Below are 23,861 nucleotides of genomic sequence, written 5' to 3' on the forward strand. Positions count from 1 at the left end.
GTTTTAATTAATGAGCACTCACTTGTCAACACACACAGCCACAGTGTGCCTGTCTAGGCCTCTCTGCATTATACCCGTGGTTCCTAATGAGGTGCAGACTAACGAAGGATGGAGGTAAAACAACAGGGACAGTGAAGTCCCTCCAGAGATGGAGGGAGAGAGTTATGAAGTAAGTGAGCGAGAAATGGCAGAATCAAATATGAAAGAAAGATCAAGATATGAAGCAGCAGTGCTGCAGAGCCTAGGCAGACATGACAGAACTATTTGACACAAAAAAATTAGTACTTCACATTCATACTACCAATGATTATCTTATCTGTGCTGAATACCATCTTATGGCTTTTGGATGAAAATAAATGTTTATGTCCTACACAAACTGACGACGGCAACCAGAAGGAAGGAAAGAAAAAAAACAATCGTTTACCAGAGAAGACCAAAAATTGTTATTCAACCAACATATATATAGATACATAAGAGGTAAAGATGGATGGGTTTACCCTTTTTTGCACTGGCCAAGGCTTGGTGATGGCTGAGATATCACATGCAGTCATCAGCATTGACCTGACGGGGGAGATACATTGACACACATTGATCATGTGGGAAGAACTACATGACTGTTTCACAGCTCGTTAGTGATGTCCAAATGAGGCTTCATGAACCATTTTCATCATTTTCATTTCCACTAGATGGAGATCTCTGTTCAACAAAGGGTTGAAAACACACTGAATCACCATTCATTGAGCCCTTTCCTTTAAACCAAGAGCTCCAGAGGGGTTAACAAATACAACTACTGCTTCATGAAGCTTCATTTGGACATTGCTACAGATCATCTGTCTCATAGTGCTGTCAGGGTATGGGGCTGTTAAGTCTGACCTAACACCCTTTCAAAATATGATTTCCCCGTCCACATGCTCCGTCGAAAAAAACAACGGTTGAGCTTGTGAGCAATTACAATAACTTCATTCTTCAGTGAGACACCTTTGCATTACGTTGTTTTTTTTTTTTTTGCTATGGGGATAACAATGACCTGGACAAATGAGAACATTCACAGGCTTGTAGTATAACTGATGTGTTCATCATAAAATAAAGAAAAATAACTACTAACAATAATTTCAAAGTACACAGTACTTAGGAGTCTTGCTTTCAGTTCCAATAAACGTACTGGGAAATACACTTGTTTTCTTTCCAAGAGTGAGATGAGAAGATCGATATCAAACTCATGTCGGTGTTGAGTATAGAGCTGGAGTCAGGATGTTAATAGCCTAGCTTAGCATAAAAACTGGAAGCTGGGGGAATAGCTGGGCTGACACTGCTACTTACAGTGTTGACTTTCTCACTAGATTCAGCTAGAAAGTCACAAAGTTGGCATGTCTTTTGAGTTTTTGAGAATTGGTACTCACCTCAGTAAGTCTCTATGATGCTCGTCCTCCCAAACAAACTGGCTGTTCTTGGTGAGCTCAAAGAACTCCCCACGCCTCCTAACACACACACACACACACACACACACACACACACACACACACACACACACACACACACACACACACACACACACATGCTATGACACAGCAGATAATTATCCTCACAGTATATAACCTACCACTTAGCTCCGTTACCTATAACTGTCTAAACTCAACTCGAACTTTATTTATGAAGCACATTTAAAACAAGAAGGGACAAAAACAAACAAAATGTTGGATGTTTGTGTATGATTAAATGTCCCTGTGGCTTGGCTTACACAGGAAAAACAACATTTCAGAGCACAGAAGTAGCATCCATACTAACAATAAAAAAAAACCTGTGACATTTCAACCTTTTTTTAAACACAATCCATCCACACTGAGACACATTGGGACTGAGCATGTAGAGAGAGCCATAACCAGAGGGGACATCAATAATAAAATAAATAAATAAAATAAAATAAAAATTGAGGTGGTTCGGGCATCTAGTAAGGATTCTCTCTAGGCGCCTCCCTAGGGAGGTGTTCCAGGCATGAGGCAAGACAGGCATTATATATTTTTACCCTAATACTCAGCCAAGGGCTTCAATTTAGATTTTGATCTCAAACTCTTTTTTGTAAGTTGTAATATTTGAAAAACAGAGGATAGTTCTAAGTAATTGACAGGCCTTAGACTTTACTCTTAATATCTCAAATATCAAACAACTCCAATATCTTGTTTCATTTATTATCTCAAGAGACTTTAAGCTGTGTTGTCCTCTCGCCTACTGGGCGAGTAACAGAGTCTCAATTTTTCAAGTTTTTCCTGATACTTCTTTGAATAATTCATGTGATTTACGGTCTAAATTTGATTTAATCTTCTTATATGTTGTATCTAATATGTGGGAACTTTATTTATTTAGTTATTCATAAAATGTATTTAAAGTTATATACACTGAAGATCAAAATTAGAGAACAAATTATTCTTCTAGTCTGACACTTCTTCCTTCAAATGTAACTGACTTCTTTACACACTTTGGGTTAAGTCTTTCCCAGTCCGATGACGAACATAATGATTGCAATCAGACCAGAATAAATTGAACTTTAGCAATGTCATGTCATGCTTTAGGGGATATTTTCTGCAGCAGGAGTCTCTTGTACAGATACATGGAAGGTTGAATGCAAATGTTTATGTGAACCTCCTTCATCAACATGCAATATCTTCACTGCAATTATCTCCCAATCAGCTGCAATTTTCATGCAAGACAATGTTCCCTGTCAAACTGCAAAACAGGTAAAGCAGTTCCTTGAAGCTAAGAATATTGAAACAATGGCCAGCCCAGAGTCCAGATCTAAACCCCACAGAGGATCTCTGGAAAACCCTTGTCAACAAATGAATGTCTAAGAAACCCACTACAGTTAGTGAACTGTGGAAGAGACTGAGCAGAATGGACCAAGATCAAACCAGAGCATTGTGAGAAGCCATTCAAAGCTGTGGCCTCTACACTTCCTATTCATTTTTTAATCCTATAGCCCAAAGAAAACATTGTTGAAATCTTCTCTTCCGACACAGTGGTTACTGTTCTCTAATTTTGATCATTGCTTTTTTTTTTTTTTTTTCTTCAAAATAAAGGTTTTTGTCGAAGTCCCTTGGTTATTTTGGAAAAAAATGCTAGTACAGCAGGGGTGTAGCCACAGCTGATATTCTATCAGATTATGAACAATAAAAAATAACAGTATTTCAAAATAAATCAAGTATTAACACTAATTTTGATCTCAAATGTATATATATATTACTATTTTAAATCTTTCTACATTTTCTCAGTCATGCAGATCACAAGTACTGAGCGGGATGATTCAATTTCAATATTTCTTGTTCTGCATCTCAGTGATAAAACAGTGGATAATAAAAATTACTGGGTTTTTGTGTTCAATTTTCAATGCTTCCATTGCTGAAGCTGCAGCGGTGAGCTGTGGCCTCAAAGTCTTATGTGCCTTAAGGGGCTGTAACCCTCGAACACCGTGGTGGGCACCAGTGGTCAGGGAAGCTGTCCGACTGAAGGAGTCCTTCCAGGATATGTTATAACAGAAGACTCCGGATGTAGTTGCAAGGTACCGGGTTAAAAAGGTCTTGGTTGACACGTCTGGAACAGTGCAAAGGGAGTGGCAGACCGGGGTGGTGGTTCCCCTGTTTAAGCAGGGGAACTAGAGGGTGTGTGCCAATTACAGGGGTATCGCACTACTCAGCCTCCCTGGTAAAGTCTACTCCAAGCTGCTGGAAAGGAGGGTTTGTCCTATAGTCGAACCTCAGATTGAAGAGGAACAATGCGGATTCCTTCCTGGACATGGAACAACGGACTAGCTCTTCACTCTCGCAAGGATCCTGGAGGGGGCCTGGGAGTATGCCCATCCAGTCTACATGTGTTTTGTGGATCTGGAGAGGGCAAATGACCGGGTCCCCCGGAAGATACGGTGGGAGGTGCTGCGGGAGTATGGAGTGAGGCCATCCAATCTCTGTACACTCAAAGCGAGAGCTGTGTCCGGATCCTCGGCAGTAAGTCAGATTCGTTCCCGGTGGGGACTCCGCCAGGGGTGCGCTTTGTCACCAATCCTGTTTGTGATTTTCATGGGCAGGATATTGCAGTTGCAGTTCCGTAGGCTGAGGATCTCGTCTCTGCTTTTTGCAGATGATGTGGTCATGATGGCATCATCGGTCAGTGACCTTCAGCACTCACTGGATCGGTTCACAGCCGAGTGTGAAACGGCTGGGATGAGGATCAGCACCTCTAAATCTGAAGCCATGGCCCTCAGCAGGGTGGTGGATTGCTTACTCCAGGTAGGGAATGAGTCCTTACCCAAAGCAAAGGAGTTCAAGTACCTTTGGCCGGAGAATCGGAGCAGCGGGGGCAGTATTGCAGTCGCCCTACCGCACCATTGTGACAAAACGAGAGCTGAGCCAGAAGGCAAAGCTCTCTATCTACCAGTTAGTCTCCGTTCCTACCCTCACCTATGTCCATGAAAGCTGGGTCATGACTTAAAGAACGAGGTCACGGGTACAAGTGGCCGAAATGGGTTTTCTCAGGAGGGTGGCTGGAGTCTCCCTTAGAGATAGGGTGAGAAGTTCAGCCATCCGTGAGGTAGAGTCGAGTAGAGCTGCTGCTCCTTTGCGTTGCAAGGAGCCAGTTGTGGTGGTTCGCGCACCTAGTAAGGATGCCCCCTGGGCGTCTCCCTCGGGAGGTGTTCCAGGCATGTCCAGCAGGGTGGAGGCCTCGGGAAAAGACCCAGTACTAGGTGGAGAGATTATATCTCCACACTGGCCTGGGAACGCCTCGGGATAACCCAGTTAGAGCTGGTCAATGTGGCCCGGGAAAGGGAAGTTTGGGGTCCCCTGCGAGAGCTGATGCCCCCGCAACCCAATCCCGGATAAGCGGTTGAAGATGAGTGAGTGTGATGAATGGGTTTTTTAAACACAACATGTGGATCTTGACTTAGTCAGATGTTTTGATAGTTTAAGTTATTTTGGATGTGCGTACCCTGTACTCTTTAAAGCAGACAGTTTGAACAAGCTGATGTTTTAAAAGTAAAAGTGTCATTTCTGTATATTAATCCATGTAAGAAATAATAAAGACATTATCAGCATCCTGGAGTGACAGAACTGGTGTGATCTTGTATTCTGGAGATGAAAAAAGCACAGTAAAAAATAATCCTGAAAAGCCTCCCTTTCCTCTGCCCAAATTGACTCTTATTCTTCTGTCTTCCCCCTCTCCACCCCTCTCCAGTCAGATTTCCAGCTGGGCTTGACATTTGGTACCTACTTCATGTACAGGGCCAGGTCCGTGGCCAGAATAGCCCTCTCAATCATCTTCAGAGTGGCCTTGTACTCGTCCAGGGAGAGACCACTCAGGATCTGGTTTCCCTGGTGAGAAAAACACAAAGGAAGAATTGTGTAAGTGCAGAATCAGCTCTGTATTTTATTTAATACAGTATATACATAAAAGTTTGTCTGTGTAAGTGTGTCTATACATAGTCAGATTGCAGCCCTCTAAGGAATAGATACTATGAACTGATAGTGTTGATTTGTTCTGTGATTGACCACCAAGGGGTTGCCATGACAACAGTAAACTACATAAACACACGCACACACACACACAAACAACTTACGTATTTTTCAGCCTCTTCCGCCTGCACTGCATGAGAAATGGTTTGAAACAGGGTGTGTGTATGTGTATGTGTGCTTGCATCTGTGTGATTATGTCTGATTGTGTCCAGCAGCAGTGGGGGTAAGTGGTGCTGTGAAGTTGTGAGTATTTAAGAGTTTGTTTTGAGGCCATAAAGATAAGAGTAGGCTGTAAGTCACTGTATTTTATAGGGCCCCATTGGAGTGTTGCAGGGAAGGCAAGGAGCTGGAAAATGAGCAGAATTGACAATAAATAATATGGAAAGATCCAGGATCCTGCAGCAAGCAGGCAGCACATGGTCTGTGAACACTACCACACCAACTTCCCCACACAGAAACCGCATGCAACCTCCGACTGAGAATTATTTCATCTGTGACCCAGTATGAGGATGACCTTTCAAAGTGCTTTCAGCCTGATTACAGTTTTATGTGACATAAACTGATTACATCACTTATACAGGCCCTCTACAAGAGTAAAAGTTAAAGGAATACACAAATTGTCTTTGGAAACGCACATGGGAGTTTGGAAACGCACATGGGAGCTTGGAAACTGGTAAGGTGTTTATATTATACCGTATATATTCATATTCTATCACCTTAACTGCAGTTGTTTCTTCTATTTATATCACTCTGGTATATTAACTGCCATAACATGTTAGTCATATTCACATTACTACAGGTATAATTATAGATATTGTTTCTTTTGTAGATGCTTGCAGTTCTAGGACTGTATATCTGTACAAACAGACATATATAGGTATATACTGTGTGTATATATATATATATATATATATATATATATATATATATATATATATATATATATATATATATATATATATATATATATATATATATATATATATATAAATATATATTTATATATTTGTTTGTTTAATTATATGTAAATTCTACCCTTTTCCAGGGACTCGACCAGTGTCCTCTAAATGGCCAGCAGAGCCAGGCTGCTTAAACGGCCTTGGCCCAGTTGGAGCTGCTGTGCCAGGCTACTGTGAAGTGTGACCGCTTGTGACTGTGAGTGTGAGTGACGGGGGAGAAGCCGCTTCCACAGAACAGAGCTGCCAAACACAACGCTGGTCATTTTAACAAAGACAAAGTAGGGGTTAGGGATCGGAAGTCTCCAGATCAGTTCAGATCCAAGCACTAGAAGCTCGTTCACATGTGGCTTTCAGTTTGTTATAATATATTTTCTTCACAGCTTTATTTTAAATAAAAACAAATTTAACACCGACCGCCACAGGGTTATCTGAAATATTCTTCTTTTTTGTTTGGTCAAAGGGTTTACTGAAGCCTGACACTTATCATAGACTGATGTACATAGCTGACCTGTATCGATACAGCATGTGCATTCTAACCCAGGGTGGACGGTGAGTTTCATACAGGTATTCTATTCATCTCATCTGATGTAGAAAAATATCTTCATGGCCTGCCTGCCCTAAAACATCTTGGCACCCCTTGCTGGCTGATTTAATTTAATTTATTTTATATGGTTTTGTATTTGTCTGCTCTGGAATATCTTCAGTTTATTATTTTTTTCTCCTTTTTTGTGGTGACTTAAGGGGTCAAACACTTTTAGGAGGAGACCCCGGAAGCTCAGTTTAGCTTTAAGTTGCGAGCTGCAGAGCTCAGAAGGTTTGTTTTCTATGGGAGTAGCCCTCAGATTGGCCACAATGTTACTGTCTTTTTTCTTTTATGTCGTTTTGTTGGGATCAATGTGTGGTTGTGTTCCTTTTTTCTGTAGGGTTTTGTTTTGTTTTTGTTTTTTTTGTTCTGTTTTACCCTCCCTCCCCATTCTCTTCCTCCACTACTACAGAAAACTTTAAGGTCATGCAGTGTCATTCTAACTTATTATTATTGTTCCTATGGCTCATGCTGCAAAGACAAGATCTGAAGTGCGTCTGATTTCATGGAATTCTAAGGGAATGAACAACACGATTAAAAGTCCTGACAGTTACAGCACCTTAAGCACATCTCAAATCAACTGACACCCCACGTATGAAGAGGGCATGGATGAGTCACTTATTCCATTTTAAATTCACAGATAGAGTTAGAGGGGCAGCTATCATCATTCATAAAAGGGTCCTGTTTGAGCCGACAAATAAAATCCTAGATACTGATGGCCCTTATGTCATACTTGCAGGCAAACTTCAGAACTTGGAGGTTTAGAAATCCCCATGGGAAAGCTTTCTCCTTTTTTTCCCACGTACTCCACACATTCCCCCGAATGAATTTCTTTTTACTCAATAACAATCTCTTAAAGCTACTATTTGGGGACAAGTGATATCCTATATTTCTCAAATAAGAAGGGCTGAACGTGCTAGGCTGGTGGAAATTGCAGAGGAACTGGTAAAACTCCATCGAACGTACCCCCCATATGAGAAACGGCTACAAATGCATTCGGAACACGGCCTCTTAATGACACGCGAAGTTGAGAGACAGCTGCGATAATTCAAACAAAGCTTTTTTGAGCAGGGAGATAAGGCAAGGAGACTCCTGGCAAAGCAGGCCCATGCAGCTAATGCTTCTAGACTGATCTCTAAAATTCAACTATCGGACGGCAGTCTCACTTCTAATCCAGTGATTATTCCACACTATATACTTCTGAATGCAGCCCAATCACTGCAGCGATCCATAATCCTTTAGACTGTTTGACATACCCTCAGATTGCTATAAATATCTCTAGGGAACTCGTTAGACCCATCTATCTATTGGACATGCATGAAGTGATCAAGTCTATGCAAAACAGGAAATCTCCTGGTCCCCATGGTTTTACAGTAGAGTTCTTTAAGGCATACTCTATTAGCCCGCATCCTTGTGAGAATGTTGAATGACTCCTTTAATAAAGGCGTATTGCCAGCGACCTTGTATGAGGCATCTATTCCATTGCTCCTGAAGAAAGACAGGGATCCTACCTTATGTGGCAGCTACAGACCACTCTCACTTTTAAACATAGATTGTAAGATCCTAGCTAAGGTCCTCACCCTCTGCCTCCAAAGTATGATGTCATCAATAATTTCCCTAGACGAGACAGGCTTCATATGAGGGAGACACCCATTCTTCAACACCAGAAGGCTGCTCAACATCATATTCTCACCAGGATCGAATACTCCTGAGGTCATAGTGGCGCTGGATGCAGAGAAAGCCTTCGACCGGGTAGAGTAGGGCTTTCTACTTTTCATTTTGGAGAAATTTGGCTTTGACTCTAATTTTATTTCTTGGGTTAAGCTTCTGTATGTAACCCCCTCTGCATCTGTAAACACTAATGTGTCCACTCAGCATATTTCCCAAACGTGGGACCTGGCAGTCTGTCGCTTTATCCCTTGTTCTACATAGCCATCGATCCATTAGCGATCTGGCTTAGAAACCAGAATGAGTTTGAAGGCATCACTTGTTTTGGTCTAGTCCACAAACTTTCTTTATGCTGATGACCTTCTCTTATATATTTCAAACCCCACATCGTCCCTCCCCCGAGTTTTATCAATTCTGGATCAGTTTGGGCACCTATCGGGGTATAAGTTGAATATAAACCAGCCCATATCAAAAAACATATTCTTCAACTCCCTAAACCTGAGAGGGACTAGCACTCCATAATTTCCACCATTACTTCTGGGCCTGAACATTAATAAACATTTATATTGGCTCCGTGGTGGAGTTGCAGACGTCTGCGCACCCTGGGCTCATACTGAGATAAGATCTTCTTCCTGCTCTCTGCATTCTACGATTTGCTCACAGCTCCCCATAACTGCCCACAAGGTCTCACCCAATCTGGTTGTCGTCAATACCATTCAAAATTGGATTCAGTTCAGGAAGCAGTATGGCTTGCAAAGGGTTTTGATCCTTGCCCCAGTTTTGAATGACTATGTGTTTCTCCCTTCCTGCACTGACCCTGTGTTACGCATATGGTCAGATAAGGGCCTCAAAACGCTAAACGACCTGTATGACGAAGGTGTTTTTGTGTCCTTTGCATTTATGTCGGACAAATACAGCCTGCCTAATAGCCACTTTTTTCGGTACTTTCAAATGAGACATTTTATCCAAAAGCAATTCCAATAAATAATAATAAATATTCAAATAAATAAAATGGATATTGTCACTTTTAGACATTTGGATGCAAAAATGCTACATATTACAGCTTTAAATCCATCTATTATTATTATTATATCAATTTCTACAGTATTATTTGGTATTGGCAATGGATTCTGGTTCCTGCAACCACCTTTAACCAGAACATTACGCAAGATGGTAACATAGTTGCTGCTGTAGGACCACAGCAGATATATGTCCTACTCAATATAGAGCTGTGAAGATGTTGAAATAATTTCTTAGGCTGGCAGGGGGCCACGTAGGGACACCAGGAGAGGAGGGAGAAGGACCCTCTTGAAGGTGCCTGCACCAAGCTCAGCTGCTGCATACAGAATAAGCTGCAGCGGTGAAAGATACAAAATATTGTCGTGTTTTACATAACTGTGAGAAGGATAAAATTGGGCTTTTGTTCCCTCTGTCTTCCTGTGACTATAATCTTATCCATGATAATAGTGACAGTTTTCCTTTGCTATACACACGTTACTGCAATGGCAGTGCAAAGAGCAGTCTGACATAACACCACTTCTAAAAAAGATTTCCTGGTCCAAACACTCCGTCGAAAAAAACAGACAACAACGTCGAACCTGTGAACTATAAAGATCATTTCTTTCTACAGTGCGACATCTTTCTGATAGGGCATTGTTGTTTTTTTTACTCATATCTGTTCAAACATCAATAAACACAGCACTGTGGCATTGTAGAAATACATGGCTTGGAATGGCTCTGACCCAGAAATCGTGGTTGGAAAGGGCATTACGACTTAACTCGGTTGTAATGTGACTCATACAGAAGGAGATGGACAGGACAGGTCTTCAGTATTTACAGTGAGTGAGGGCAACATGTTAGACTGCTAAATCATCAGTACACCTTAATGCAGACTCTCTCACCAAGCTACAGGACATGCTTTGCTAATCTGAGGTATTAAAGTCCCAGTGATATGAAAAATACATAGCCTGGCACAGCAGCTCCAACTGGGCCAAGGCTGTTTAAGCAGCCTGGCAGTTTTAATTTGGTGTCCCTTTGATAATGTATCTCTTGATACATGCTTATACTCAACACAACCTATACTTACTTAAATCCCTTTTCACTTCCTGTAAAACAGTTTCAAATGTTTGATAACTCATCCTGAACTCTGGGTTGTTTACTAAAATGAATAAAATCAAATGAGACTTTGGGCGACTAGCTTGCCACAGCAGTCATACAAAACCGCACTTCAATGTTTGTGGATTGACTGGTGGTCATATAAAGCAATATAGAGAGAGGTGGGGAGATATGTGTGTTTGGATAGCAGTGGGCAAAAACCTCTAACGTGATATTCATAGAATCTGGGGCTACAGAAAATTACCGTTTTAATTTCCAAAACGATGTGGATGAGGTGTATGTCGGGCAGGCAGTTCATGTCTGTGTATGCTGCCTGCGTTGACGTGGAGCCGGTTGAAAGTCTCTGTAATCTGTCCTTCGTCCTTGTGTGTGTGTGTGTGTGTGTGTGTGTGGGGGGGGGGGGGGGGGGGGGGCCTCTGCTCTGTAGCTCTGTGCTAAACTATAAGATATATATATGAGAGAATTGTAAAAATCCTATAATATGGTAACTGGTCTTTCTGACCATAATTTGACACTGGTAGCCAGAAAACTAAGCAATAAGCGGAATATGAATCTTTTGGAATCCCCAAAAACAAACAGGAGAATTTTAAAAGTGCTGATGAACAGATTGAGTGGGATGAATTACTGCTGGGCATAGACCATGAAGAAGATAGTCAAATATTCTCAAAGAAACTATAAAGCATTGTTAAACTTTTTAACAGCAAATTTTGGCGCAAAAATAATAAAAACAATGTACCTTGGATAAATGCAGACATCCTTAAACTAATGAAAGAAGTTTAGAAAGAAGTTGTTTCAAAAACTGCAATAAAAACTAAGTTGTGTCATGACAGACAACACTTTGCTAGTTTAAGGAACAAAGTAGTAAAGAAACTAAGAAAAGCAAAGGCAGATTTTTTCAAGGCAAGAGGCAACTCTAAAATTATCTGGAACCAGCTAAAAAAAAAAATGAAAAGGACATCAAAATAAAGAGAGGAAACTGCTTGAACTTAAAATAAATGGAACGCTTACAAGCGATCCTGCGGAAGTAGCGGAAGCTCTTAACCACTACTTTATCGATTCTGTGGCTACTATTGCACAGTGTTTTTCACCTGAGTACACTAATGTTTGTCCAGTTAATACAATGGAACCTGCTTTCAGCATAAGGAATGTATCTGAATCAGAGATTGCCAGAATGATTCGATCTCTGAAACAATCCAGAGCAAAGGATATATTTGGTATGGATGCAGTAATGCTCAAAGAGCTCAGTACAACACTAACTAATCCTATTACCAAAATTATTAACCTCTCGATTTCTGAGGGATTGTTTCCGAGTGTTTGGAAGTCGGCTGTTGTCATCCCAATTTATAAATGTTGGGATCTTGTTTCAACCTGCAGTTACAGACCTGTCAGTATCCTACCTACAGTGTCAAAGGTTGCAGAGAAAGTAGTAGCTGAACAAATCACCTGCCATTTACACAATAGCTATTTTACTCTGCATCCAATGCAATTCGGCTTCAGAGCCAATTATTCAACTGAAACAGCCAACTGTTTTTTAACAGAAAAAAAATCAAATCTCTATTGGATAAAGGTGGTGTTGTTGGAGCTCTGTTCCTTGACCTCAAGAAGGCATTTGATACTGTTAATCATAGAATTCTCATGTCAAAGTTAGCCAGTTTTAATTTTTGTTCAGATACACTTAAGTGGATTGAATCATATTTGTCAAATCGATCTCAGTCGGTTAAGGTACAGAATCATCAATCAGCTGCTCTTCATCTATCCACAGGAGTCCCACAAGGATACATACTGGGCCCTTTGCTATTTACATTATCTATCAATGACTTACCATATGTATATCCAGATGCCAACATCCAAATGTATGCTGACGACACAGTAATTTATGTACATGGTAGCAGCATGACACAGGTTGCTGATAAACTTACAAACTCCATGACTCATGTAACAGCATGGTTAAAGCAATGCTGTTTGCAGCTGAATGTGTCTAAAACAGGATGTATGTTTTTCACCAAGAAGAACTGTCCTAGTGTTGAGCCGGATATCTTTGTATCAGGGGAGAGGCTACAGGTTGTATTTGAATACAAGTACCTTGTTGTTTTGGTTGACTCTAAACTTTCTTTCAAGGCTCAGGTGAAAAAGGTCTGTAACCGGGTCAAATTCAATCTCTCAAACTTCAGGTTCATTCGGGATTATATGTCAACAGATGTATATGCATTCTATGTTTTTTTCCCATATCATCTACTGTTTAACTATATGGTCGCAGGCTAGTAACACTTCTCTAAAACCAGTAGAATTTCTGTATAAACGAACAGTTAAAATCCTTGACAAGAAACCAGTAGATTTTCATCATTGCTCAATATTAAGAAAATATAACCTGCAGAGTTGGGATAATTTGATTGAATATGTAAATACTTGTTTTATGTACAAGATTATACATGGTTCCACCTCTCCTCCGCTCAGACAGTTCGTCAACATAAGAACAACTGCATATGGGTTCACAAGAGGTGCAGCAAGAGGAGACTGTATTATTCCACTTGAGAAAAGTTATTTTAGTCAGTCTGCATTCTCTGTTAGAGCTGCACTAGAATGGAATTCCATCCCAGCAACTATTAGAGACCTGAATAGCTATAGTTTATTCAGAGCTCATTTGAAGAGATGGTTCATTGGTGCTCAGCTCAGTCAGCACTAACACTTGATTACACCTTCCGGTCCTCGGTCCATCTGTGCTGAACCTGTAGCCATCTTCTCTTTTTACTGCGTGCTGTCTTATTGTGGTCTTGTTTTTATTGTGTTACATGCATTCTGTATTTGTGCTTCTGCTTTGTATGCTGTGGTGTGATGTGTCTTGCGTCTTGAATGATGTTTTCTAAATTGATGTTATATATGCTATTTTGCCATGTTTGTTAACTGCTGTGCATGTTTTGTAGATTGCCCTGGCTAGTAATTTTGTAATTTTAATCTAATTTTTTCTATATTCTGTTCTGTTTTTAGGGTGACTTTAACATCTGTCTAGGGACTACAGATGAAAAATAGCCTCTTGGCTAATTCTGGCGCATTTACAGTAATGTTATTAATGTGCACTGTCCCTGTTTTCAAATAAACTAAACTTCAACCACCGACACAGCATCGCGGCATCCCAACAGAAGGGCTAGTATATCAGATTGTTTGCCTTTCACAAAGTGTTAGCTCACGCTCATGACTTTGACCAACAGGATCACAGAATACTTTTTTGTAAACATGGCAAAGCGAAAGGGGTAATTTTCAAAATCAATTAAAATCTTTCTGTTTCAGCATTTTAACTGTTAATCATATATCCATATCATATGTTTTATTTATATTATACACAATTTGACAACCATTTGAAAACGAGGTTATACACAGACTTTACAAAACTAAGTTGATTCCATGAAATTTGTATGGCAGTCTATACAATTTCCTTCAGCCTTCGTCCTCCAACAGTTTTAAAGTTGAGATTTTGATGTTTTTCGATGAGAGGACAGCAGCTTGAAAAGTAATAATAGATAATAGCTTAACAGCTAAACAACATGTCCTATGTTATTTCATATTGGTAATTACTTACATCATTTACATGTTCATACAATTTGAATTATCTCAACACCATGTGTGTGTGTGTGATACACAACATTAGGTCAAGTAAGAAAAAACTTATTTTTTCTAATTTTATAGTTGCTGCTCATTTCTGTCATATACAGTCATACACATTTTATCTTATACATTTCATCTACATTTAACTTATCTGATTTAACTTTCTGTGAATTTTATTTGACCTGTATTCTTACATCTAACTAATATATATTTGACTAAGAGTTTATTGCTTACTGTTTATTGTTTTTTACTTGTTTTATACTTTCTGTATTTATTTAGCTAAGAGTTTATTGGTTATCTTATACTGTATTTTTTATACCTCCCTTGTGTTTTTGTAAGCTGCTGGAATCTCAATTTCCTTGCGGGAGTCATCCCAAAGGATCAATAAAGAGAAGTCTAAGTCTAAGTTTGTAGGTGAAGAGATGGTACAAAGAGAAGAATGATGGCTTGCCTGGAAGGCTTCTTATGTATTTGCATGAGTGAATGCACCTACAGAGCTGTTGAGGATCATGAGGCACTGGTCAAAGTGGTGATGCTCCATGGTGGAGTGGCAGTAGAGCTGGGCCAGTGGGTGGTCGCTCCTGTACACACACATGGGGTAAGAGTGGATACAGTGTGCTCCCACACATGCATATACAATCATACATATACTTCAATGGCTCATGCTCTCCTCCTCTACCTCTGAATGTAGGAGTTGTTGACTCCTCTGTGGTCCAGATCGTGGCTGAGGGTTGCAATCATTAGAGCCAAGACCTCCAAATCGCTCAGGTTATTCTGTCAGAGATGGACAAGTGTAGTAAAAGAAAAAGGATGGGAGTGAAAAAATACAAACTACATCCACATAACAGCAGCTGGTTAACAGATGGAACAAAACCCTCATACTGTAGCTGCGTACACTTAGTGCTTTTGTAACACTGCACACATTGTTGGTAGTGTGGGCGCTCAGCACACAGGCTGGAGTGGACTGCAAGGCCCTTTCTCCGTATGACACAACAGCTTTAATACCAGAGCTGAAAGTTTGCTCCAGCATAGTTGGTACTGATATCTGTAGACAGCAGCTGTAAGGGCATACTGTGGGTTTTGTTTCAACATTAGTGCGGACACATAAGTTGATGGTCTGGGGGTCCGTCCCCATAAGATTCTGAATGTAAACATTTTTTTTTCACCAATTCCTGCCTTTTTTGGCATCAATTTAAGGTGAAAATGTTTTTATGTAAAGGAAAATGAATGCATTAGATCTGCCTGTATTGCTTTCACGTATTTTTTCTTAAATTCTATTAATTTATCAACTTTTCTCATTCAATGTTATCCCTGCTAAGTCAACATCATTGCTAAGTCAACATCATTGCTTCGCTGTCGTAGCAACAGATTCAGGAAGTCTTTCCTGCCACAATCCATCAGTTTTTATAATAACTCTCTCACCTCTGCTCACGTTCAAAACTTTCTGGTCCTCGAGGCAGCAGCCGCGGGTTCGACTCTGACCTGCGGCCCTTTGCTGCATGTCTTCCCCTCTCTCTTTCACCCCATTTCCTGTCTTTCTTATATAAAAAGGCGTGGAAAACTGCCAAAAAAATAATCTTTAAGAATATAAAGATAAAGGATATATAACTTCACCCATCTGTGTTCTCAGAGATTTGGAGACAAAATAGTCAGGATCGTTTGAGAAAAATGTTTTAATATTACTAGAGTAAGTTGTAATTTAATAGGACTAAAGTCACAATATTGTAGTGTCTCATTCAGGAGTATCTCATTCAGACAGATATAGTAGTATCTCCTTCAGACCATCTAACAGACACAGAACACTGTTTTGGGACTCTAGTCTCTGCATGAGACAAAGTTTAGGAAAGCAACTGTGCGCTGCTCTTTATCGGAGGTGGAAAAATGCAACCACTGCCAAAATACTTGAGGCCATTGCAGTGGTAATTAACAGGCAGAGCCCAGGGCAGGGAGATTTGGGATGCGACTGGCTATTCAGCAGGACAGAGACCTAGACAATTGTTAAAGGGAAGAGTAACAACAAACCTCCTAAACAACCATGTGTTCTTATTGAATCATCTCCTCCCAATTTCAGTTGTTTAACTGTTGCCAGTGTGTAATCTGTATTGACTTTGACTGTGTAGTTATTGTTGATGATTTTAACATTCATTTTGACAAACTTCATGGCAAAGGACCTAAAAACCCTATTGTATCATTGATAACTACGGACTGATTCAGCATGTGACAGCGCCCACACACAACAAAGGTCACACTCTGGGCTTAGTCATGTGCAAGGGTGTGAGCATTTCTAAGGTTGCTGTGATTGATGTTGCTCTTTCTGATCATTCCTATCATTTCTTTGAGAGTGCTGTCTTTGTGCAGACTGATGTTCAAAGAAAAGTCATCACAAAACGTAGTTATCACAGAAAACACCTGTGGAACATTTATTCAGGCTTTCTCCTCCACATCCACCCTCCCCTGGGTCCCAGTAAATGAGCTTGTTGATGATTCCAATGTTAAGATTACAAAGATTATTGATGCCATAGCACCCACTAATGTGAAAGTGGTCCCTGGAGAAATTCCACATTGGTAAGAACAGAAAAAAGAGAGTGTCGGAAAGCTGAACGCAGGTGGCGGTAAACAAATCTCCAGGTTCACTACGACATCTATAAAGAAAGACTTTAAATCTACAACTTGAAGCCGAAAAATGCAAGACAATCCTTCTTCTCAGACATCATTGCCAAAAACAATAATAATGCACATGCCTTGTTTTCTACTGTCGACAGGCAGTAACAAAACCTCCTGTGTCAGTAGCACCTGAATGGCTTTTCCACCAGGGCCTGCAATGAATTTGCCTACTTTTTCAATGACAATATTAAAGAAATTAGGCAAACAGCCAGTGCCTCCACATCAGGTGCAGGACATGTGCTGTCCATGTGTCCACCTAACGCTAACTCAAATACCATGGCACAGTTTCATGTGATTAACCATATAACCTTGGAGGAATAAACTGGGTGGGACTATCTGGCACAGCATTAAAATGGTTTGAATCATACTTGAAGGACAGGGACTACTTTGTGTCTATTGGTAATTACACATCTGAGTTCCCCATGGTTCCATTCTGGGGCCTCTTCTGTTTAACATCTGCATGCTTCCATTGGTTCAGATCATGAAAAACAACAACATATTTTACTACAGCTATGCAGATTACACACAAATCTACATAACTATATCACCAGGGGCCAGTTGTTCAAAACATTTAATCTGGATCAAAATTATCCGGATTTGGAAATCCCATTTTTTGCTATCCAGGATCAGGTAATCTGTTTTATCACTCTGATCCAGATACACAGTTTTCAAGATTACCAAATCCGGATTGCCAGTGCTCTAAATGGGACAACATATCAGTGGGCTACAGCTACGTTAAGAACAACAGGTAGAAGAGCCAACATGGGGTCACTGTAAGTGTTTTTTTATTTTGAGACAAAACACAAATATAACAAACATCGACTTCCATTCTTAATTTTTTTTATGACCCCTCATCTGAGCCACAACAAATACAAAACAAATATGCAAATGCATTGTGGGTATTTTAAAAAAGGTCTTAAATGAAAAAAAAAATGTTCAGGGTTCTTCGTCATTTGAGGAGGAGAGACCAGCATTTTCAGGCCCTGCTTTTAGGAGGCTGATCTGAAGTTTCACTTTGGTTTGCCGCAGTTTGGTCAGCTTGATTTGTTCCTCTGCTAGGAGTATCTGTGCTTCTGCTCTTTCAGTTTCTCGTCTGAGAAGTGATTGATAGGCATCATCATCATTATTATTTGGCAAAGGACGCCTCAAGCCTCTTTTCTCAGCTCCTATGACTGCTGAAGAAGCAGACCAGCCTCTGGCATTCTGTCAGAATGAGAGACTGACTGGACGTGTAGTGAGGGATGCTTTGTTATTTTCATCCGTGATGATTGTTTGTTTGAAGTTACTATATAGTGATGACAGAAAAATTGAATATTATTTTTGTTTGTTATTGAAATCTGGGGGATTGTTTCATTGTTTTCACAAGATCATTTTTATTTTATTTTATTTTGACTTTACTATACTGAAGGGCTTATTTGGTAGCCTATGTCTACTTTATTTACTTTATCACTTTAACGGTTAAACAAGTGCAAAATATAAATAAAAGTTTATACACTAAATGATACAAATTTATTATTTTACCAATTTTACAGTTTTACTACATTTTCTTCCTGAAATCCACCTTGAAATCCTACCTCCTGTTGGGATCAGGATAATCCTGTTTTTTTGGATCAAAGTTATCCAAATCCTACTGAAATTTTGACGAACACAAAGTGAAGATTTGATCCATTCAAACTAGTATTGGATTCCGTGATCTAATCCGATTTCAGAATCCTTCTTTCCCTTTTGGACAACCCATTTTCAAGATTTGATCTAATCCGATAACCCAAATCCGATCGGATTACCTTTGAACAACTGGCCCCAGGAAACTATAGTCCAATACAAGCACTGAGTAGATGCATCGAACAAATCAACGATTGGAAGGAGCAGAATTTTCTCCAATTAAACAAAGAAAAAAACGGAAATGATTGTTTTTGGAGCCAAGGAAGTTAGTACCCAGCTTCAAATGGTAATGTAATGTAAAGAAACTCGAACCAAACTTAGGTGTAATCATGAACTCAGACCTGAACTTCAACAGCCACATTAAAACAATTACAAAGTCAGCCTACTATCACCTAAAGGATATATAAAGAATTAAAGGACGTATGTGTCAGCAGGACTTAGACCATGCATTTATCTTGAGCAGGCTCGACTACTGTAACAGTGTCTTTACAGGTCTCCATAAAAAAACCATCTGTCAGCTGCAGTTAATACAGAACACTGCTGCTCGAGTCCTCACTAAGACCAAAAAAGTCGATCATATCACTCTAGTCCTCAGATCTTTACAATGGCTTCCTGTCTGCCAAAGAATTGATTTCAAAATACTTCTGTTGCTTTACAAAGCACTTAATGGTTTAGGACCAAAATACATTTCAGATCTTCTGCTCAGCTATGAACCATCCAGACCTCTGAGATGATCTGGGACAGGTCTGCTCTGTGTCCCCAGAGTCAGGACTAAACATGGGACAGGTCTGCTCTGTGTCCCCAGAGTCAGAACTAGACATGGGACAGGTCTGCTCTGTGTCCCCATAGTCAGAACTAAACATGGGACAAGTCTGCTCTGTGTCCCCAGACTCAGAACTAAACACGGGACAGGTCTGCTCCGTGTCCCCAGAGTCAGGACTAAACATAGGACAGGTCTGCTCTGTGTGCCCAGAGTCAGAACTAAACATAGGACAGGTCTGCTCTGTGTCCCCAGAGTCAGGACTAAACATGGGACAGGTCTGCTCTGTGTCACCAGAGTCAGAACTAAACATGGGACAGGTCTGCTTTGTGTTCGCGGAGTCAGGACTAAACATGGGATGGGTATGCTCTGTGTCCCCAGAGTCAGGACTTAACATGGGACAGGTCTGCTCTGTGTCCCCAGAGTCAGAACTAAACATTGGACAGGTCTGCTCTGTGTCCCCAGAGTCAGAAGTAAACATGGGACATGTCTGCTCTGTGTCACCAGAGTCAGAACTAAACATGGGACAGGTCTGCTCTGTGTCCCCAGAGTCAGGACTAAACATGGGACAGGTCTGCTCTGTGTCCCCAGAGTCAGAACTAAACCCGGAGAGGCAGCGTTCAGTTTTTATGCTCCACAAATCTGGAACTAACTACCAGAAGACTGCCGGTCTGCTGCAACAGTTCTTTTAAATCAAGACGGAAAGCTTTTCTTGTTCCGCTGCTTTCCAGTAAACAATACAATTCATTAACTGCTTGTACTGCACTGTTACTTCTACAACCCGCCTTAAAAAATTATACTAAATTGATATTGACAACAGAAAATTAACCCATGTAGTTTTGTTGTCTAAATCTAACCATGCAGTTTTATTGCCTAAATCTAACCATGTCGTTTTATTGCCTAAACCTAACCATGTAGTTTTATTGCCTAAACCAAGTAACATCCATTTAATTTGAACTACAACATTAATTGTTATACCACACCCTTGGTGCTGCACTTGCTGATGATAATGCTTGATCACTAAGGTCGATATGTGGCTAGACTTTGGCACGTCAGGACTAAACATGGGACAGGTCTGCTCTGTGTCCCCAGAGTCAGAACTAAACATTGGACAGGTCTGCTCTGTGTCCCCAGAGTCAGAAGTAAACATGGGACATGTCTGCTCTGTGTCACCAGAGTCAGAACTAAACATGGGACAGGTCTGCTCTGTGTCCCCAGAGTCAGGACTAAACATGGGACAGGTCTGCTCTGTGTCCCCAGAGTCAGAACTAAACCCGGAGAGGCAGCGTTCAGTTTTTATGCTCCACAAATCTGGAACTAACTACCAGAAGACTGCCAGTCAGCTGCAACAGTTCTTTTAAATCAAGACGGAAAGCTTTTCTTGTTCCGCTGCTTTCCAGTAAACAATACAATTCATTAACTGCTTGTACTGCACTGTAACTTCTATAACCTGCCTTAAAAAATTATACTAAATTGATATTGACAACAGAAAACGGCGACCGTTGTTGTACCTTGTAAATAGATGATAACAGCCTTCTGAACCTACTGGTAGGTGTAGCATCCTTCTTCTTACTCTTATCATCAGGCTAATAAACACTGATTATGGCCATTTGATGGAGTGATAATGAAGCGGGTGGTTACACTGACCTGTAATCGTCCTGACTTGAGGAGGGTGAACATGCTCTGGGCCGTGTTGAAGGCGTGTCTCCAGTTGTGATAAGCCACATTCTTCCTGTAGTTCTTCTTCACACTCAGAATCCACTGACATAAACTCTAAAGAAGAGTAAGAGAGCAGAAAATGACAGCCAATGACAGCCATGCCTATAATGCATTATAAGCACATTCATGATATATTATAATTATTTATAAGGCTTTAAAAACTCTTTATACAACATCAGTGGGAGGCAGAAGCTATGGGGGTTTAAGCTAGGGATGTCACGAGAACCGATACTTCTGATACCTTTCAATTCTAAAATTAAAAAAACACAGACGATGCCTTTTTTTGAGTGTTCCAGCATTCAGAAGTAGGAGGTCATCAAGAAGTGGATCTCACATGGCATAACAAACCCCATGTGGAAGTGAACTACAGCGATCGCTTTGCACCGACTCGTTGTTAAAAAGGCACCATGAGGCGTGTATGAAAGTACTTTGCGTACGAGGCAGATGACTGTGGTGTTATCATCAATCCGCAGAAACCTCTATGCAAAATGCGACCGACAAATTTCCTCAAACAAAACTATAAAGTCAGATCAGATAGATAACGTTATGTTAACATTGTAATGAACTGGATCGAATCCCGGCTGGGGCCCTTCTGTGTTGAGTATGCATGTTCTCCCCGTGTCTGCGTTAGTTCTCCGGCTTCCCCCCACAGTCCAAAGACATGCACTTATTAGGTTCATTGAAGACTCTAAATTGCCCGTAGGTGTGAATGGTTGTCTGTCTCTGTTTGTCTCTATGTGCCCTGTGATAGTCCTGTCCAGGGTGTACCCCCCCTAACGCCCGACTGGGATCGGCTCCAGTCCCCCCCCCCCGCGACCCCGACAGGGGCAAGTGGTTGGAGATGGATGGATGTTTAAGAAAATGGGATCTTAGAAAATCCTTTCTTTAAATTTTTTTTTTTTACCATGGTATCAAATTGGCATCTAGGAGCGCGTAATTTCATTGGTATTGGCACCGACTCCTGAATTTTTGGTATGGTGACATCTCTAGTTTAAGCCTCCTCTGCTAAAAGGCTGACGCCCTGTAAGCCAAAATATTCACAGTAATTGTATTTTGAAAAGTATTTATGGAATAATAGAATATATAATAATATGATATATCGGCCTATTTTAATTTTTTTTATAGTGCAAAATTATAACCAAAAGTTATCTTAAGACACTTTACATAGAGACTAGGACTAGACCGCACTCTATGACTGGTTTATGATTGACAGAGACCCAACAATTCCTCCATGAGCAGCAGCAAGTCGCATCTATAATAATAAAATCATTTTATATTTACATATATATATTTATATGTGACAGACAAATAGATGGACATAGCTAGATAGACACAATGACAGACAGAACCAGCGATGCAAGCAACCACAGAATTAACATTGGTTTTAAATAATATCAATAGAATAGTAATGTGAATATAACTAAGAAGTTACAGCAGTTAATACAATGTACTAGTGTGACAGAATTTATAATTATATTATATTCGACAATGTCTGCTCTGTACTTTTGTTTCATGATACAAGCATGGCATTAGTAGTGCATTAATTGTTATACCACACCCTTGGTGGTGCACTTGCTGATGATAATGCTTGATCACTAAGGGGGATATGTGGCTAGACTTTGGCACGACTGCTGGATGCTTGATATGAGGATGTAAAGCAGCATGCCAAAGTCGACCTCCCATTCTGAGGATGCACCGTTCATCCAAGAAAGGATCCAGTCGATGCAGCTTGCTGTTCTTATCCTTAGCTGTGATCTCCTTCTTAGATTGAAGATTTTGAATTTCCTCTGAGAAGGCTGCCAATGGGCAGATAAGGGGTAAGTTCTGCCTCCTTTCTCTCTTTGAGACTTGTGGCTTCAGTGGTTCTGGATACCAACCCTTTCAGCACTTTGACCCACAGCACAAGCCTGGCGATGGCTTGGACTAACCTTGTCCAGCTGGAGAACTTAAGGAAGCGATCAAGCAGTGGACCCGTGAACCAGTTGGAAGCAATACGCTCCTTTGACTTAACACCCCAAGATGCTTGGTATGCAGGATTTTCTTCAGAGGCCACATATCTCCGTTGACTTGGATTGGTACTTTCCTTGATTCGCTGAATGCGATTAGCAACAAATAGTTGGAATCTTCTGGCCTTGTTGTTGACATAGCTAAGTACGACTCTTGAGTCTGTCCAGAAGATTTCTTGAGCTCCTTCTAGCGCCAACTCTTTTCTAAGCAAGTCACTGGTGTGAACCGCAACAGCAGCTGCTGAAAGCTGAAGTCTTGGTACTGCAGTGACCTTTGTGGGGGCCACTCTGACTTTACCCATGACAAGCGAACAATGGATTTGTCCTGTTGTACTAACTGCTCTCAGGTAAATTTATTCTCCATATCCGGTGACACTTGCAAAATAATCGTGTCTTTGGACTGCACTGAAGCTTGCTGGGAGATAACATTGCTGAATCTTAACATCTGCTAGATTTTGTAGGTCCGACAACCAAGATTCCCACTGTGACCAAAGATCATCAGATAATGGTTATATCCCATTCGGTTTTCTCTCGGCACATCTGCTTGAGAATTTACTTCCCAACAAGAATGAAAGCCGCTACAAAGCCGAGTGGGTCATAAACAGACCCTACCGTTGACAAGATGCCTCT

General features: G+C 40.6%; 1 protein-coding gene across 1 annotated transcript in view; it reads right to left on the bottom strand.

Moving 5' to 3' along the window:
* Positions 1–23,861, bottom strand: part of pde5ab (phosphodiesterase 5A, cGMP-specific, b) — a 141,620-nt gene that overhangs the window by 11,380 nt on the left and 106,379 nt on the right. The window contains exons 14-19 of the mRNA XM_083936760.1: positions 21,154–21,279; positions 15,100–15,194; positions 14,914–15,001; positions 5,254–5,354; positions 1,401–1,478; positions 498–561 (exon numbers count right to left, since the gene is read on the bottom strand). Coding sequence (XP_083792886.1) covers positions 498–561; positions 1,401–1,478; positions 5,254–5,354; positions 14,914–15,001; positions 15,100–15,194; positions 21,154–21,279 — 552 coding nt within the window. The remainder of the gene's footprint in view (positions 1–497; positions 562–1,400; positions 1,479–5,253; positions 5,355–14,913; positions 15,002–15,099; positions 15,195–21,153; positions 21,280–23,861) is intronic.

This window comes from Echiichthys vipera (genome assembly GCF_963691815.1).
Source record: "Echiichthys vipera genome assembly, chromosome: 22".
Lineage (NCBI taxonomy): Eukaryota > Metazoa > Chordata > Actinopteri > Perciformes > Trachinidae > Echiichthys > Echiichthys vipera.